This window comes from Centroberyx gerrardi, chromosome 14, assembly GCF_048128805.1.
Source record: "Centroberyx gerrardi isolate f3 chromosome 14, fCenGer3.hap1.cur.20231027, whole genome shotgun sequence".
In the NCBI taxonomy this organism is placed as follows: Eukaryota; Metazoa; Chordata; class Actinopteri; order Beryciformes; family Berycidae; genus Centroberyx; species Centroberyx gerrardi.
In genome coordinates, this window is record NC_136010.1 from 29,084,434 (window position 1) to 29,101,750 (window position 17,317).

At 42.1% G+C, this 17,317-nt stretch overlaps 2 protein-coding genes across 4 annotated transcripts in view; one reads left to right on the forward strand and one right to left on the reverse strand.

The window, feature by feature from the left end:
* The window catches only part of mtor (mechanistic target of rapamycin kinase), a 90,721-nt gene that overhangs the window by 47,582 nt on the left and 25,822 nt on the right, over positions 1–17,317 (reverse strand). For all 3 annotated transcript variants that reach the window (XM_071900163.2, XM_071900164.2, XM_078288004.1), the window contains 5 exons: positions 16,787–16,879; positions 16,183–16,329; positions 14,612–14,754; positions 14,124–14,286; positions 13,291–13,436 (listed from right to left, as the gene is read on the reverse strand). In XM_071900163.2, the coding sequence (XP_071756264.1) occupies positions 13,291–13,436; positions 14,124–14,286; positions 14,612–14,754; positions 16,183–16,329; positions 16,787–16,879 (692 nt within the window). The remainder of the gene's footprint in view (positions 1–13,290; positions 13,437–14,123; positions 14,287–14,611; positions 14,755–16,182; positions 16,330–16,786; positions 16,880–17,317) is intronic.
* Positions 4,485–8,150, forward strand: angptl7 (angiopoietin-like 7). The gene is made up of 5 exons (XM_071900161.2): positions 4,485–5,083; positions 6,432–6,532; positions 6,662–6,856; positions 7,114–7,309; positions 7,423–8,150. The coding sequence occupies exons 1-5, from the start codon at positions 4,723–4,725 to the stop codon at positions 7,590–7,592; spliced, it is 1,023 nt and encodes a 340-aa protein (XP_071756262.1). The 5' UTR covers positions 4,485–4,722; the 3' UTR covers positions 7,593–8,150.

Consider the following 17,317-nt stretch of genomic DNA (forward strand, 5'->3'; position numbering starts at 1 on the left):
GTGGGATTTTTTTGCGGGCTTTGATATCTCCTACCTGGGGTCACAAACTGCGGAAGTGTGTCAACACAAGCGGTAAACACAGCAGGGAATCCAGTTATATTCACACTAATAAAATCAGCAATACTTACAAAAAGCAAAAAAAAGATCTATGTAGTTCGATTATGGTTGATTTTAAATCAAAACATGCAAAAAACGTGTTCAATCTGAAACAAAATTGCTTGTACATATTGCTACAATGATAACCCAACAAGTCAATGGTTACCTTCAGCTATAGTACATTTTTTTAACGTATATAAGAGAAATGCTTCAGGAAACGGTCAGTTCAAGCAGCTCAGGGAACTATAATGCCTTCATACATTCAAAGCTCACACCATAATATGTGCGATTCAAAAGGAAGATTATCTGCACGAAGGCTCTTCACAGGTGGAACAGGTTACCGTTAATAAAGATTATATAATTCCACGTCTTCAGATAGAAGCCCTGGAATTCACTGGCTCCTGCTTTCACCTTCTGCCTTTCCCCTAATTGAACCCATGAGCGCTCTGCCTGAGACTGACAACTTGGCCCCACTGGTCAATGAATGGTTGATTTCAAAATGGATTTTCCAGGATATTTAGGGGAAAAAGACGCCTGTTGGTGAGTATACTCTGACTAAACACAAGTCACGATTCGCTTTGTCAGCTCACGCTTATCAAAGATAGATGACTGCAATCAGAAGAGCAGGAGGTACACTTGATACGTCTTGTAGGGTGGAGAAAAAAAACCTGTAAAAGGAAATGTGCGGGCTTACCGTGGGGGTGGAAGTTTAGAGTATGGTGAGACATGTTTAACGGGTAGAAGGTGTTTAGAGGAGCCATTTCTAAGGAAAAAGCAACATGATGCTGAACGTATAAAACGGCATCCAGCTGGACTTTGCTGCACCAGCGCTGAATGACAGAGTCCAGGGCAAGAGGAAAGCGATGCCGCAGGGACGCATTGCTGGAGAGTGAGATGTGACTCACGGCGCAGTTAGGGCAATGAGAATATCCAGGAAAGCGAATTATCTGAATTTTTCCAAAAGAGACTGACTCACACCGATGACTTAAGGTTCGGACTTAACGGGGGAAGTCAAAAAGGTACTGGGCACAGAAAGTATCCGTTTACTGGACAAAAAAACAACAAGGAATCAGGACTCAGTGTTCCTGTAAGTCTGTATCATGCCTGCAGAAATATTCTTCAGAAGAGAGATGACAAGAAAAATATGGAAAAATGGAAACGTGACTAACTTGTGACTGAAATGCGACTCAACTTCTGTCAACCAAAAACACACACCTAGTTTATGAAGTCTTCAGTTAACTTAAGTTCTACATTGTTGACTATCTATGCTTTAGAGACTAAGATTTATCATAAAGTCAAATCTTTTAACACAATGTGATCTTTGTTGTGATGTTTCTTTCAGGTAGAGATCATCTAAATGCTACCAAATATTATCCAATATTCTGGAAAGGCGAGACAGAATATCCAGTAATACACTGTGTGAGGTAATGCGACTTGCCCTGCATGTTACAATCATCTTATCTATGTGCTGTTTTGTGTTAAAGGCACTAGCAGGTACATGTGGCTAAACCCATCATTATCAATTTTTTTTTAGACAAATTGGGGAAACAAAAAAATATTACATCGTGTTCAGCATATAATCGGAGTTACAAAATTGTCAGAGACAATCAAGTTAAAACTTCCAGCAATGTGAACATGTATATATATTCTAATATCTCTCTATCATGTTTGTATAAAGGACAAATAGGCTTATGACTCCCAGATGCCTCGCAGAAATGAAATAAATACGGTAAACTAAGAACACATGTCAACATTCAACAAATAAAGCACAACAAGCAAAGGGGGAAATTGCAAAGCAGTGACCAGTTCTAAAGAACAGCCAGTAACAGTCAGTGAGCCAAATGCCCGGGCAAAGGACAAGCGATGCACATCCAAATATTTAGCCTTCAACACAGTGACACATCAAAGCCATTACAGACTGGCCATTCATACTTATGTAATATTTTGGAATATGAAAAAAGTCTTTTTTTTGTTTTGTTTTTGCTCCTGACCGCAGCTCCCATGATACAAAGATGATGGTGAGCAGAACAGTCTGAAATATTTCCTTGTTTGCCTGACCAAGTGAGGAAAATTTAGGAGAGGGATGCCTGCCAACTTAGCAGGAGGGACACCAAAAAAAAAAAAAAAGGCTCAGCTGGTGATGAGGTATTATGCAATGAGGTGGCAGATGAGGGCGAAAGTGTCAAGTTTTGTTTTGGTTCCATATATGCCTTTCATATTCCGTGAAAAACCCGACCACCTGGTTCTTGCCTCCACAGATTACGTAAATTCACATAACTGAATTATATCACGAATCCACTCAGGATTGTATAATCAATGAGTCGTATATAAAAGGTGCGTATTTTTGGACAAGAGATAAAAATGCAAGCCGTGGCATAATGCATACAAAAGTGAAGGTCTTGATACCATGGTTTCCGGGGCATGTCATTGCCATCTTATTTTATATGCAGTGAACTCTTTGATTCATTACATCATTTAACCCCTTCTTTTCCATAAAGGTGGTCCAAAAATATACAATGTTTCCCGTTTCAGTGAATTATTTCATGAACGCAGCAGTCTCTAAGACCGGAATACAATTCAGATTGTTTTTTTAATTGGCCATTGTGTGGGGCTATCACACTCACTGGTCTGAGGTCACTGCTTTGTATTTTTCATTAATCAAGCCGTGAAAACATTTGGCTCTTGGAGAAATATTCCCCAACCTTTTCCAATGTTTTTCAAAAGCCCATGACACACCCACTGCCTCGTGTATGCAGCGTTTTCCCCCACAAATCACTGAATTACTACAGAATAGCACTGAGCAATGAGTCTGCATAACACGCTACAGACAGTTGTGTTAAACAATAAAAGTATAGGGGCTCTTTTAACAGCTTTGATGGAACCCTGGGGTAGAGAGGGGGAAGCATTTTCCCATGAATAAAGTGTAGAGCCACAAATTAAGTTTTGTGAGGACTGCCTGAAGTATAGAATGATATATTTCTATTATATAAATACTGAAAAACGAACACCAGGGCACATCTTTTTGGTTTTCCAACCTCTTTTACATATAAATACTACCACACAAACATTTTTGTGACCTCTTTTATACATAAAAGGGCAAGAATATAGTGTTATGTATCATATAGGGTTAAGAATATACTGTTTTTTGGCCAAAAAAGATTACCTTAACATACCAAAAGCATGGGTTTGAGACCTCAAGGACACTATACTGTTAAGTACAAATACTACTATGACAATCACAGTCACCTTTATATTTGTTTATAACTGCATAGTCCTTTCTAGCGGCACCGTGTCGTCAGACCCTTTGCCGATTGTTCCCTAACAACTTGTACTTAATATTGTTCACTTAACTGATTCAGAGGCAGGAGTTTCATTCAAGAAAACATGAAAACAGATGTCAATGTGGTCCTGTGGTCTGACATATAGGTGAGAAAAAACTCAAATGAAAAGCGTTTGGCAGCTATTCATGTAAGTCACATTAATATCACTTTATTGTGTTGCCTGCTGGTTCTCACAGGGAAATAGTGTATCGTTTTAGCTGCTTTGGAAAATATAATGCGAGCGTGACGGACAAGTTTTTATACACATGGACAGCGGGGTAATTTTAACCTTAAGGCTTAACAAAGCCTTTTTCTCTTTGTATCAACACCCTTTTGAAATGCAGCGTTGTACCGCTCTGCTGTGTGCGGAGCAGAAGGCATGCGTGCTTCAACTGCTGCCAAAAAAGGTGAGGAATTCAGTGGCATCAATAGCGTACTTAACCTACAATTAAGAGTAGTTAGTGACTTCACACACCTCTTCGGCATGTAAAGACTGAATTTACTGAAGAAATGGTCACCCCTAAGGATATAGTAAAATCTATCATTAACAGGGATAATTAAGGTGTGAAGACAAGGGAGAAAATTGCACACTTGCATACAACTGCTTTTAGCTATAAACTTACAAAGCCTAATACAAGTTCTACAATAAGTTTCTATATAGCTAATCCACTGAAATACAATGAAATACAGTTAAACCCAAGGCAAACAGAAGGATGTAATTCAACTCTGTCACAAGTGGCACATCAGTAGAAGCGTAACAAATTCGGACAGTAGCCTTTGTTTTGTTTCCTCGGCTCCTTCTGCCGCTCCACCAGGCAGAGGCAAAAAAAACAGCCTATCGCCCTGAAACTTTCAACACCTGACAAAGAGAGGAGAAACGGGGGCCGAGCTATTAAGGAATGAGCGAAAGTAAGAGAGAAGGAGAGGTGGAGGGGAGGGGGGGCGGGAAAAAGGAGGGATGGGGAAGGTCCTCCGCCCAGGAGGTTGGAGGGTCAGTGCAGTGACTGGTGTGCACCAGGAGAGAGGGGGAGGACCCACATGTAAAAATATTTAAGATGCACAGACAGAGCAGGGCTTCACTGAGGAGATAAGACAGAGCCTGGGTGAACACTTGGTCAAAGGAAGGCTCCAACTCTACTGGTCGGCACTGAACTAACTAACTGAACCAAACCAGTCTCCAGCGTCTTTTTGAGACTTCCAGCGAAGAATTTCAATTGGGACCGATTGCTTTCGAACAGAGCGAGCAAAAACAAGCAAGACTCTGACGTGATTGTGAAGATCTAGGACTTTTTTTTTTGCACAGAAAATGGCAAAAGTAAATTTAAGTGTAGTGGCGTTAGGGCTCACCCTGCTCCTGTTGGCAGAAACGTGGGCCCAGAACCCCAGGAAGAGACTGGCGCCTCCGAAGCCTCCCAAGGCTCAGTGCTGCGACGAGGTGCGCTCGCTCAAGGTGCAGGTGGCCAATCTGACCAGTCTCCTCGAGGAACTGGGCCGCAAGCAGGAAACGGACTTGATGAACGTCGTGCGGCAAATGATGGAGCTGGATAAGCAGAACCGGCAGCAGGAGGCCCGCGTCACGGAGGCGGAGAGCAAGTACTCAGAGATCAACAACCGCGTGGAGATCATTCAGCTGCAAGCCGCACAGTCTGTCACTCAGACCTCGTCAGGTAAGCGCCAACTCTTCGGCTGTTGACAGCTGTGAACATTCTGGTCGCTGCTTAGCGCGCTGCTGCTTAGTGTCAAAGCATCTCAGGTAACAAGCTTTGGCTGAGCATTTCTTTACGCGAAAGTAATTTGTTAATAGAACAGTACAGCGACTATGTGAAAAGTTCACCGCTTCCACATGGTAGAACAGATCCAATACCTGCTTCTTTCTTTCCCTCGCCTGTTGAGCAGCTGCTTCCAGATTGCGCTCTTCTGGTGTGACCAGATTCAGACCAGATGATTGCCATACGCACAGCAAAGCCATAAAAAAATCACAGACATGGACTTTTCAAATCTAACAGAAAATTTAGCTGACCTTAAAATGTCTCTCTTTCCCCTGAAGACCTCTTCAGCCAGTCTTACTGAAAACTGCTGTTTGGAATTCTGTGAAGTTTGATTTGAGTACATTATAGGGTCTTCTTTGATTTGGATATGTGCTTATTTCTTTTTTTTTCTTTTTTAGATATTCTTGATAAGCCATTAATTTCACTGGAATGTGAACCGTTTTTTTTCCAAAACTCAAATAGGCAAACTATTTCAGATACAGGACGCTATACCTATATTTTAGCTGTGAAAAACTATAGTCAACCTTGCATGCTTCAAATCATGGGCACCAGACAGCTGCCGTGCATTGGTGATAATGTAGACTGCAGTGTACACACTTGTCTGAGTTGCCCTACAGCAGCCGAAAGCAATAATTTGGAGCTGTAGAGTCCCGTCTGCAGGGTTGTCAATAAAGACCACCTCCATCATCTCCATCATTCGTCTCGACTTTAACAAACCATTAATCACTATTGGCTGCTGCAGAAAAGGTTTAGCCAGGCATGACGCAGTTTATTATTTCAATACTTTAATAGCGTGGTCTAGCAGGGCTACATACAGCATGCCACTGGCAAAGAGAACACAGAGACCTTTTTTATAGCTTCAGCAAATTAGAGACACTGTGCAGACAGGAAAGCGGGGCAGGAAGAGAAGCAAAGATTAAAGTGGAGGTTTCCACATCAGGCTCTCTCTCTCTCTCTCTGACAGACACTTTTGAAGTATCAGGTTCATTTCTCCGCAGTGATCTCATAGCCCTTCTAAAGGCATCACCATGCCATGACAGGAATAAAAGAGGGAATTACGCAAGAACCATGAGCCATGCTGCGCGTAATTATCCTCTTTTTTGATCTCTTTCACTTTTGGTGGGAGAGAAGACAATTTTCCCTGCCGTCCCCTCGCTCAGATATCCATCCACCATTTATGGTCAATTTACATTTTTAAAACGACATGTGGTTTCGCCATAATTGACCAGATCCCTGTTTTTTCTAGATGCCATCTACGACTGTGCATCACTGTACAGCAGGAACTACAAGATCTCTGGAGAGTACAAACTGCCTAAAGACGAGTTACTGGGTTCCCCTGAGCTGGACGTAAGTCATACTCAATGACCTGTGAGCTCTTCATTGCTCATATAGGTCTGTTGTGCATACTTTTTGGTAGAGTGTGATGCTTTTCTGTACATATATTAAGAAATGCTAAATTCCTGTCGACGCTTTTAGGTCTTCTGCGATATGGAGACAAATGGCGGTGGCTGGACTCTGATCCAAAGGCGCAAGGTGGGCGTGACATCCTTCAACCGTGACTGGAAGCAGTACAAAAACGGCTTCGGAACAATCCGCGGAGACTTCTGGCTGGGCAATGACCACATCTTCCGTCTAACAAGGCAGCCCAGTGTACTGAGGATAGAGATGGAGGTACGTGTTTGGAAACAGGGCACTAATGTAGGCCTGGACTGACACACCAAGAACACATAATCCATGGTGATTCCATAGCCAAAACTAAGAGAACATCAACAATTTACACCAGTTAATTCTTATGGGCTTTGAAAATTAACAAGTCAAACTAATGGCTTTTAGAAACCTTAAGCAGACAGTGGGAGTCAATGCTCTCAGGTGCACACTTTTCTATAACCTTTATTTCTCTGAATCATGTTGTGTGTTTTCCACTATAGGACTGGGAAGGAGAGACTCGCTATGCTCAGTACGGCTTCTTCACTGTGAGCAATGAGGTCAACAGCTACAAGCTCTTCCTTGCCAACTACACTGGGAACGCTGGAGACTCCCTGCGCTACCACAACAACACCAACTTCAGCACCATCCACAAGGACAATGACAAATGCGTGGACGACTGTGCTTCACTGCGCAAAGGTACGACAGCGAAGTAACTCTTACTCCTTACAATTTACGTGGTCTAGTGTTTAATATTAGTTATTTCCCATTGATTGGTAATGACTCTAATATTTACCTTGACCTCCTTACAGGTGGTTACTGGTACAACTGCTGCACTGACTCCAACCTGAATGGTGTTTTCTATCGCAACGGCGAGCACACCAAAAGCACAGATGGGATCACTTGGTACGGCTGGCACGGGCCCAACTACTCCCTGAAGAGAGTGGAGATGAAGGTCCGACCACAGAGTTTTCATCCATAAGTGCTTCAGCTGCAGGCCCGGGATGAAGACGATACGCATGCTTGCTGAGAGATTTAACAAATACCTGTGCAACCAAATTGTGGCTGTGGGCTGAATGTGTGATGTTTTTACCATGTTTGATTGTAAATTGTAGTTGATTTCATATATTTATCGGTGAAATATTTTATTTTCTTAAAAGCTTCGATAGAAGCTCTTCTACCACTGTTCCATATGGGTAACTGGATTTTGATTGCCTCTTGTCATTTGTCTCAAAAGCACTAGGATATTTTCCTCCATCATAACAGGCCATCTATAGGCTATAGTGAGAATGGTTACAACTAATGGACTGGTACAACAATTCATAGCAAAAAAAACCCTATCACAATCTATCACATATGTTGCAAAGGACCTTTGTGAATTACTGGAATGGGACCAACCACCCAAGTTATTTCCTATGAATTACACTGCAAATTTTATTGTAAAAACCTACCTGTTGATGATGGAAATGTGTAATTTGTAAAATGTGTACAGCTCTATAATTGTTGTTTTATGGGATAGAAAATAAACTTGTATTTTTAAAAAAAAGTCTGAGTATCCTGTCTCAAACATGATTCTACATTAGTTGTAACTACTTAGTTGCTAAACACAATATTAGAAAATGTGACAAATTCTTAGGGAGTCTAATTGGAGTCTTGCCTCCATTCATGTCCAACAATGACCACACATTTGCCCTAAGCCATTGACCTCTGACACTTAGGTCACCTCCTGACATCCTGGCCAAAGGTCCCAGGCACATAAACCAAAGGCAGGAATTAAGACCACACACATTTCTAACAACTGCCATCTAGGTAAATGCCTCTATACCTAGCTTTTACTACTTTGAAAACAATAACACCATTTTGCTACACTTTGAACAAACTGAGAGCATTCCTTGGAGCATTCCGAATAGTTGAATACCTACAGAGAGGGTGCACTGCCTATACAGCCAATGCCAATGACAACAGTGGACTGAATGGTGCTCTAAACAGACCTTTGGACAGTCACAAATGACCAGGTCTTTCTATTCCAAGGGCCATAAACATCCAGACAAACTTGTGGCCCTGGCAGCAGAAGCAGAGCTTCAACAGTGGTGGAAGACAGAATCTAAGCAGCTCTGAGAGGTCAGTTACTACTAGGGCTACTCTTTACAGAATGGGGGCCTACCATAGCCTTTGGGCCAACATAAGTAGTACACCCCAGTTCTAATGGCTATCATGCTTCATTTCAAAGACTGCTGCTGAGAGTCAGTCATATTTGGACTCTGGGTTCCTTTGTAGGCATAAAACCAGCATAGAAGCCATATTGAGGAAAATGACTGAATAAATATGCCATCAAACAGACTATTTCATATGAACCTGAGCATAAACTATGTATTTATAAAATGTTCCACAATTACATTCAACACAATTGAAATACCTTGCGTACACTTGGTGGTTAAAAAACATCCTTACTGGAATTCAGATTTTACCGAAAATACAAAAAAAACATAACACCCAAAACCCTGGTAAATCTTTATCTTTCCAACATAGATGTAATACTACAGCAAGTCCACTTCAGCGGTTAAGAGGCAGAATTAAATAATACACAAAAGCCTAATCCAGCACTAGATGGGTATGATAGCATGGGTTGCTGCTTAAGATTTTGCTTTACATCTGAGCATACCAGACTTTATTTGAAATTCCATTTCCATGGTGCCCAGTAACATTATGGCCACATATTTACAATAAAAACTGGGTTCTAGTCACTGCATTGGCAATGGAACCGCCGGCCATATGGTTACACTGTAAATGTACCAGCCTTTTTCTTTTAGAGGTCTTCATAGTAGCTACCACACTACATACGCTCCTATCATTAAATTCAACCAGAAATCTTCAAGTTTAACACTCATGAGTGATAGAAATAAAACAAACAAGCGAGTATCAAATCCCCTTTAAAGTCCTTGAGTGATGTATCAGTAATAGCTCAATTGTATCTTATGTTTCAAATGCTCAACTGATAGCTTTCCCCTATTGTTAGGAATAACAGGGAAAATGTGAGCAACTTCCTGGCTCTAGCAAGGCTCTGGGGGCTGAGCACAGAGTCAGACCCCAAACTAATTCATTTGTTTTTCTCCAAAGCCCCCATGCCTGATTCATAGTGTACCCTTGCATCTGGACACTTCCAGGAGTGGTTCAAAGTTGGGCACATGTCTATCTCTCTTACCCATGTGCAAAAGCCTAAGTTTCAATATAAACAGGGATATGAAGAGCAGTTCCTAAAATACTGACAAATTCACCTTCAAACACCATGACTCACCAACACTGACACAGCAATGACAGTGCCTCCTCCAGTGTCATCAAAGAGTGTGAATCAGATGCTTTCTAATACAGTCACGGCAGGATAGAGCCGGGTTTACGTAGCGCTTTTCTGCACACAAGACTCTGGATCTTTTATGGGAAATCCTGGAGAGGTGAGAACCATATGGAGAGATTGAAAACACTGCAGTGCCGGCTCCCATCATTCATCATCATCAAGGCCCCCGAGAAATTGAAAACAGGCCCCTGAGAAACACTATTCCAGACACTCGTAGATGAAAAGGAGGCGAGCGTCCAATTAGATGCCTGGAAAACAGATTTCTTCATACAATGCCGAAAGACACAGAAATACAGGAGAAAGGATGAGAAAAGGGGGTGGAAAAGATGAACGCAGATACCAACGTGTTACAGGATAGGAGGATATGTATGTTATCATTTATTTATCTATTAATTAGAATAAAATGGACTTTAGAGAGAGCGATAGTCCAATCGTTGTCTTTAAATTCTAACTTCTAAGTCAAGGATTGTTATTTATAAATGTACCTGCCAGCTTAGCCATTTATTTATGAGGAAAAAATGAGAAAAAAAAAGGAGGAAAAAGGAGAATAATGCCTTTTAACCTTTAGAGGAACTTCACATCAACCAGCCAGCATACATAGCTCTACTAGTGTCACACTATAGATGCACCACTCAGGACTCGATCTCACGACCTTTCTTGCCATAGGCAGGTCATGAATTTCTTGAGCCAGCTAGGAAGTGATTCCACATGTGTTTTGTTTCACAGTATGTCTTTGTGAGTGCAGGGTTTAAAACTGGTGCATTTTTAATATCCAAGAAAATCTTTTGCCACCGTTACTGTGGAATCTGCTTGAACAAAGTAGATTGAATTTATTTTGTCAAAATGGCAGTCTGCAACATAATTCTCTGTTCACTCATTTGCATATATCTTCTTCACATATCTTCTGTATAATTTCATCAAAAAATGTGTTTTATCACAGATAAACTTTGGTTGGTAATCTAGTCAGATATAAAATTGTGTATGAGTGGAGATGTAGACATTTTTGTTGTGTGGGAGGAGTCTGACTGAATTAGTTGTTGCACACTTGTAGCACATATGGCTGATATTCAATGAATTTTTGAAGTTTTAAACTTTGGACAGTTGCTATAGCACCACCATCAGGAAGATTGGCCAGATGTTACAGTATACATGGTTTTGGACCAGACCGGACTACTGTGCAAAGTTTTGAGCATTTTTGTTCATAGGAAGGGAGTTTTTGTCAGAAGAAACAAAGAAAGCTATAAAGAACACTAGGGGTGTCACGATTCTCCAAATCCACGATTTGATTTGACTTTCGATTTTAAGGTCACGATTCGATTCGATTTTCAATTTAAACGGGTTTTTTTTTCAGCACTGACGGCTATGCCATTGTTAGACTATCGAGTCTTGATTTGTAAAGATCAACAGATCATTGGTTTTATGCCCTGACAACTGTCATTTACATTTTTAAATTCTTCTTTAAAAAGATGGTATCAAGTGTGATATAACTGCCATATTTTTTTTTTGGAATGTACCACAGGCCATATGGTCAAATTTTTTCAAAGTTTTTCCATTTAAAAAAACACAACTTTCCTTTTAATTTGGTACCAAATACATGGCAAGGCGATTCAGGGCGTCTCCTTACTGAAGTGTCATTCACAGTATGACAACAAAACAGATCCTTCCTATCTTGGCTAACGATAAGCTTTCAAAATCCATACAAAACCTCCAGCGCTTCATCCCACACAGTAATAAGATCAGACAATAATAGTCGCCAAACAAATATGGAAAAATTCGCCAAACTTATATGGATAAAAGTCGCTGCAACCCGGCCAGTCCTCCTACCGGAAAACAGCGTCTGTCTCCGGCGGTGAGAGCAAGTACGTCCCGCTGTTTAGTGAAGGTGATCTTGTGTCTTGTTTTATCGAGGAAGAACAAGCGATTTCGATCAAAAGACTTCAACTCACAATGTCTTCGTAACTTTCCACTACATACGGCGGGTCAGGTTCTGTTTCACAGCACAATCTGACAGCTTCCAGAAGGTTTTAAAAGCGTGACGCTTAGCCGGCGAAGCCATTTCTAGATCTAACGTTACCGGTGGAGGACGACTAAACCCGGGGAAAATCAAACGTCTCAGTGTCACCCGATATACAGTATTTTCCGGTTCCAGTTCATCGATGACAACTTGAAGTATATAGGAAAACAAAGCTGATAACTTGATTTTCAGTTTTTGGTACATTTTAAATGATTTAAAAATGACGGGCGCTCTTGGGCGCTATAGTGAAATATAGAACGGGCGCCCTCTAGCAGCTACGCTGTGTCGTCATTGAAATGTTGTTGTTTTTTTTTCTTCAGACACGTGCAAGTAGGCAGGGGTGGAGAGAAAAAAAATACTGGGAGAATCGCGAACCTGCTTGTGATTTCGAAGGTCGAAATCGAACACTCATTTCGATCGATTTTCGATTTAGAATCGAAATCGTGACACCCCTAAAGAACACATACAAAAACATTAGGCTGCCTGTCCTATGGGCCCTGCCACCTAATAAGGAGTATAGGGCCATAGGAGGTACCACTTTTGACCCACTAGAGATGATTTTTCATCAGCACCTACCCTTCAAGAGGCTACGTACATGCCCTCGATTAACATGAAGAACTGAGATTGCGGTATATGCATTTAGCAACAATTGATTATTTTAGCTATAATGACACTAATCAAAGCGTCCCATGGCATCACAGCAGAAGACTTCACTAAGAGATCGACTCCACAGATGACTTTTGGTCACAAGTTCCACAACAAACGATTTTCCAAAGTAGAATGCCTCGTGCAGCATATTATTGGATATTTACCATACATCTTGAGGGAACTGAATGGGTAAAATAGACATTTGACACCAAATCATAATAGTCTTACATAGCCTGTGCTCTCGCAGTATTTACATTTAGTCACAAAAGTGAGTGACAGGCCTGCGTTGAACAACACAATGTCTAGCATGTCACTTTTGGGGCCATGACATGCCACCAAAACTAAGACCAGTGAGCCAAAGGACATGGCTCCTAAGACTTCAGGTTTTCCACTTAAACAACTGCGGTTTAACCAAGTAGAAATACAGTTAGTCGCTTACTTGGCCTAAACAAAACATTACATAAGCAGAATGTACGTTTGAGCTGGACCGTTAAATGCAGTCACTTTTCATTTGTCTCAATACTGCAAAGCGAATACCTCTTGAAAAAATCTGACGACGGTTAAGCTGCTTTCAATCGAATGCTGTTCGAGTTTTCAGTGTTGACAAAGACCATGCTTACTTCTCCTTTGGAAAACTACCGCCTCTGTTCTTATCAGAGCTCCTACCTGATAAGGGACTCCAGGATGAGCGGAGAAGGGCCTTTCTGGAACTCCAGCTCTTTGTAATGCAGAGCCTTGGCGTAGGCACGACACTTCGCGGCTCTTTCTCCGAGCAGCACGATGCCATTATCGTCTCTCAGAGGCAGAGGGCCCTGAAAGAGGAAACAATTGTGTACAACTTGAGCAAGGAAGGGGACAATTTGGGGAAAAATCTTTAATTGCTCATAAAATGGAATTCTTGCACTTTATACCTTGTCGAGCATATAATAACACAAAAACATTACATTTTTGTGACAGCACCATAAAAGTTTCTAGTTCCTAACTTTAAGCCACTTCAGTACACTTTATATGTAAGGGGCATAATTCAACTGACCCTAAATCTGTTCAAGAGCATTTTAATGCCAATTAGAATGAAAAGTAAGACCAACTATAGACCTTTCAGAATATAGGTCTGCAGGACTGGGCTGATTTCTCACCAGAAATAACAGCACACCAACAAAATGACTGGTTTTAAAGATGCCTAACAGTGAATTTCAGACTTAAAGAGACTGGGAGTGTCTTGAAATTCCAATGGCTGGGTAGTTTTTGTTCCAAAACAGAGTATGGGCCGAAAAGTGTGTTGTGAAGGCCAGAAATCTCATGGTTGAGTCAGTAGTATGGATCAACAACCCTATCAATGCAGATATATTATGGCCATTTTGTGATTTTACACTGTGAGGCGGTAAAAATGTTACTGCCCCTTTAAAATGTTCTTGAAATGCTCTAAAACGGTCTAACTGTATTCAAGACGTTTTAAGGCCTTCAATTGAGCCACATTGCCACGGTCCGATCCCACCGACCTTGTCACTGTGCTCCATGAACTCGGCCAGGTTGAGCAGGGTCTGGGTGACCTCGGCGATGTCCTGCGAGGTGAGGGCTAACTCGATGCTGCGGATCAGCTCGTCCTGCTGGTCCTCGCTCAGCTCCGACCAACAGGACAGGAAGGCCGCATTGAACAGGTCTCTGTTTACACATAATTACAGAAAGGTTTGTAACTGCAATTGGAGTAGTAAATCAATTAGTAAGAAGTTGACTATGGTTTCATGAAGAATCACTGTACAACCAGGTACGATGTTGTTTTATGGCTTAGATTACTAAGGTGTACCCAAATTAAAAACAAAGCCATTTCGCCGTGAAAAGTCCTCTTCCACTTCCAGCTGTTTTATAACCCAATCTTAATATGGGGAACATGTGGAAGCAGTCTCACTGTGCTTAGCTTGTGATGCGGCGGGGATGTGGAGTGTTGAGGAGGGAATAACAGAGGAAGGCAGACATGATAGCAGCGTACCTGGCGAGTGGGATGTACGTTTGGGCCAGCGACCAGCAGGATCGCAGCGCCGGGGAAGACGACTCCTTGAGCAGGACCACGCTCAGGCGCCTCAGCCACTCCAGCCAATCGTCTTTGGACACCTTCCTGGCTGCGCCCCAAGCCTGCGGACAGACAAAGAAATCATCGATCATCAAGCCAGTCCACTTCATAAAGTCAGTGGGAACTAAGTGGGAGTCGCGCAGAGTTTCTCCAGACCTGCGTTGTCACAGGCGACGTGTGTGGGACGGCCTGGCACGCCGAGATGCTGACTTGAATATTTGTCACGTTCTAATTAGCGGCCCTGCCTTTGCTTAAACTGACTTATTATCACAGTGTCAAGCCAAATTCAAGAAACTTCACTCCTCTATACCTGGCCGCTATTAGACTTCAGCACAGGGTACAGAAAATCTTCAACAAATAGGATCTTTATTGAGCAGCATCTAATTAATAAAAGGAAGTTGCATTGTTGTGAAATTTTAACTGCACACCTTAGCTGTGATTTTTCACAAAACTCATAATCCTCTTCTCATGCAGATTAAATTCATGACATCAAGAACTTGTGTTTTTTTCCCATTACATGGACTGCTGCCACATAGTGATACATGGCAATATGCATACACTATTTCTTCTGTATTCATTTAGCACAGCAAGGAAATTACCACCACTGATAGAGGAAATGTGAAATTAAAAATAGCACTGTAATTTAGTCTTACCATCATTTAAAACTAAAAATGTTTCAGAAGTAATGATTTAATTATGACAGTTTTAGCACTACAACCTTAACTTGTAACATACCTGAGACCCAAACAGCAACAGATATGGGACTAAACTACAATTATCCCCCCCAAGCACCACAGCTGCATAACATTACGGAGGAAATACTGTACATAGTTAAATATATTTATGATCGCAAGACAACACATCCTTTTATAATAGAGCACACTGTGGTACAAGCAGTTTGTCTATGCATGTATGCAATATGCTCTATGTTTGCTGTATTCTCCACAAAAGAGGTAAAGGCAGCTGATCAACTAGGGAGCCAGAGAGCTGAGATCACATTCAAATAAACTCATTAACTAGACGGCACTCAGTAGAGCTCATACCTCCGCCAACACTATGCAATTGTCAATATATGCCAGTTCCACATGTCAGATTTTCACCAAAAGTTAATAATTTCTTCCATGCCACATTACCAAGTTGTTTCACATTTTCATGACTGGAGCTGAAATGGGACATGAGATCTGCCTGTTCAAATTCTAACCACTTTTAAGCATTTTAGCTGATTATCATAACACCACATGGCCAATCAGCTCTATATCTGTTCAGTGGTCATTATGGCTGCCCTTCTACCACTGGACCAAATTTTGCAAAAATTAGCAGGGTGGTTATGTCTGCAAATATGAGTTATACCTCTGAAAACTACATTGGACCTGTCCGGTTTGGTCAGGTTTGGTCAGGTTTGGCCAGGTTTGGTGTTCACATTCATTAACTATGTAACTGTAAAATCAAAATTGATGGTAAAACGTCCGTTATCCCTCCACCCTCCTGACCTTCTGAAGTGCGGTGGTGCTGACGTGAAGCTTCTTCATAGGCCCCGCCTCCACCGGCCCGCTAACCAGCGTGTCGCCCTGGTTGCCGCGAAGCTGGCGATGCTGGAAGATTAGAGGGTCCTCTTCCTCCTCCGCCAGAGTGTAGCCCTGATGCGACCACAAACACACACACACACACGCAGTCAGCCCACACACAGACTAACCACTGAGTCAGGCCTCGGAACATGTTTTGTGAATGTACAAGTGCATTTCCTTCCTGAGGGGAAACTGTTGATAAACAGTACGTGGTAATGACTGTTTGTAGTAGACTGTATCTTAACAGCTGTTGTTTATTTATTGTATATAATTTGAGTGCTTTGAGCTGTGCAGTTACTCTCCAGCTTGAAGGGTTGCAGTGTTTGGGCTTGAGTGAGTGAGGGGTGCAGAACAATGAACATATGCTCATGCGTTCAGGAGAATTGTTTGAATTTTGCAGAGTATCAAATCGTTCCATATGTTCCCTGTCTAAAATGAGAATCTGAGTGCGGATTACAGGTGGAGTCTGGGTCTACGATGTACAGTGGGCAGAGAGAAGCTGGATACAGTGGGAGGAAGGGAAACTGACCTTGACGATGCGACATATGAGGATGTCATAGCGCTGGTGGTTGATCCTGTGCTTCAGCATCACTTTGTTCACCATGGGGATAAAGATCTGGTACTGAGGATAAGAGAAAAGGGACAGCCAGTAAATAAAACGGTGTACACGTGCTTGTTTATGCAATTTAGTCTCGCTGCTTCATTCCCACCACCATAAGCCAAATAACAAAGTGTCCTGCGCTCGTACCTAACCCCCACGGGCCTCGGATCAAAAGCTTCCCCTTTCAAGTCGGGGGCCAGACACGGCTACATGTGGTCTGGTGGTTCTGAGGTTAGGGATGAAAAAGATGGGAGGGGTGAGGGATGAGGGAGGGGAAGTCTAGGGAGGGGAGGGAGGGGTAAGCGTGACCTCATCCACTCTCATAAACACCCCTCCCCGCTGCCAAACGGTCAATGACATCAGCGGCCTGGCAGGAAGTAGTAAAAACCGTGGGGGGGGAGGGAGCAGATCCCCTGAGAGGAGATACCGACACACTGTTCAACTAAAAGCAGCAGCAGG

Coding starts and splice junctions, on each gene's coding strand:
- angptl7 (XM_071900161.2), top strand. CDS start 4,723: ATGGCAAAAGTAAATTTAAGTGTAGTGGCGTTAGGGCTCACCCTGCTC. Junction 6,533..6,661: donor TGGGTTCCCCTGAGCTGGAC/GTAAGTCATACT, acceptor CGACGCTTTTAG/GTCTTCTGCGATATGGAGAC. Junction 7,310..7,422: donor CTGTGCTTCACTGCGCAAAG/GTACGACAGCGA, acceptor ACCTCCTTACAG/GTGGTTACTGGTACAACTGC.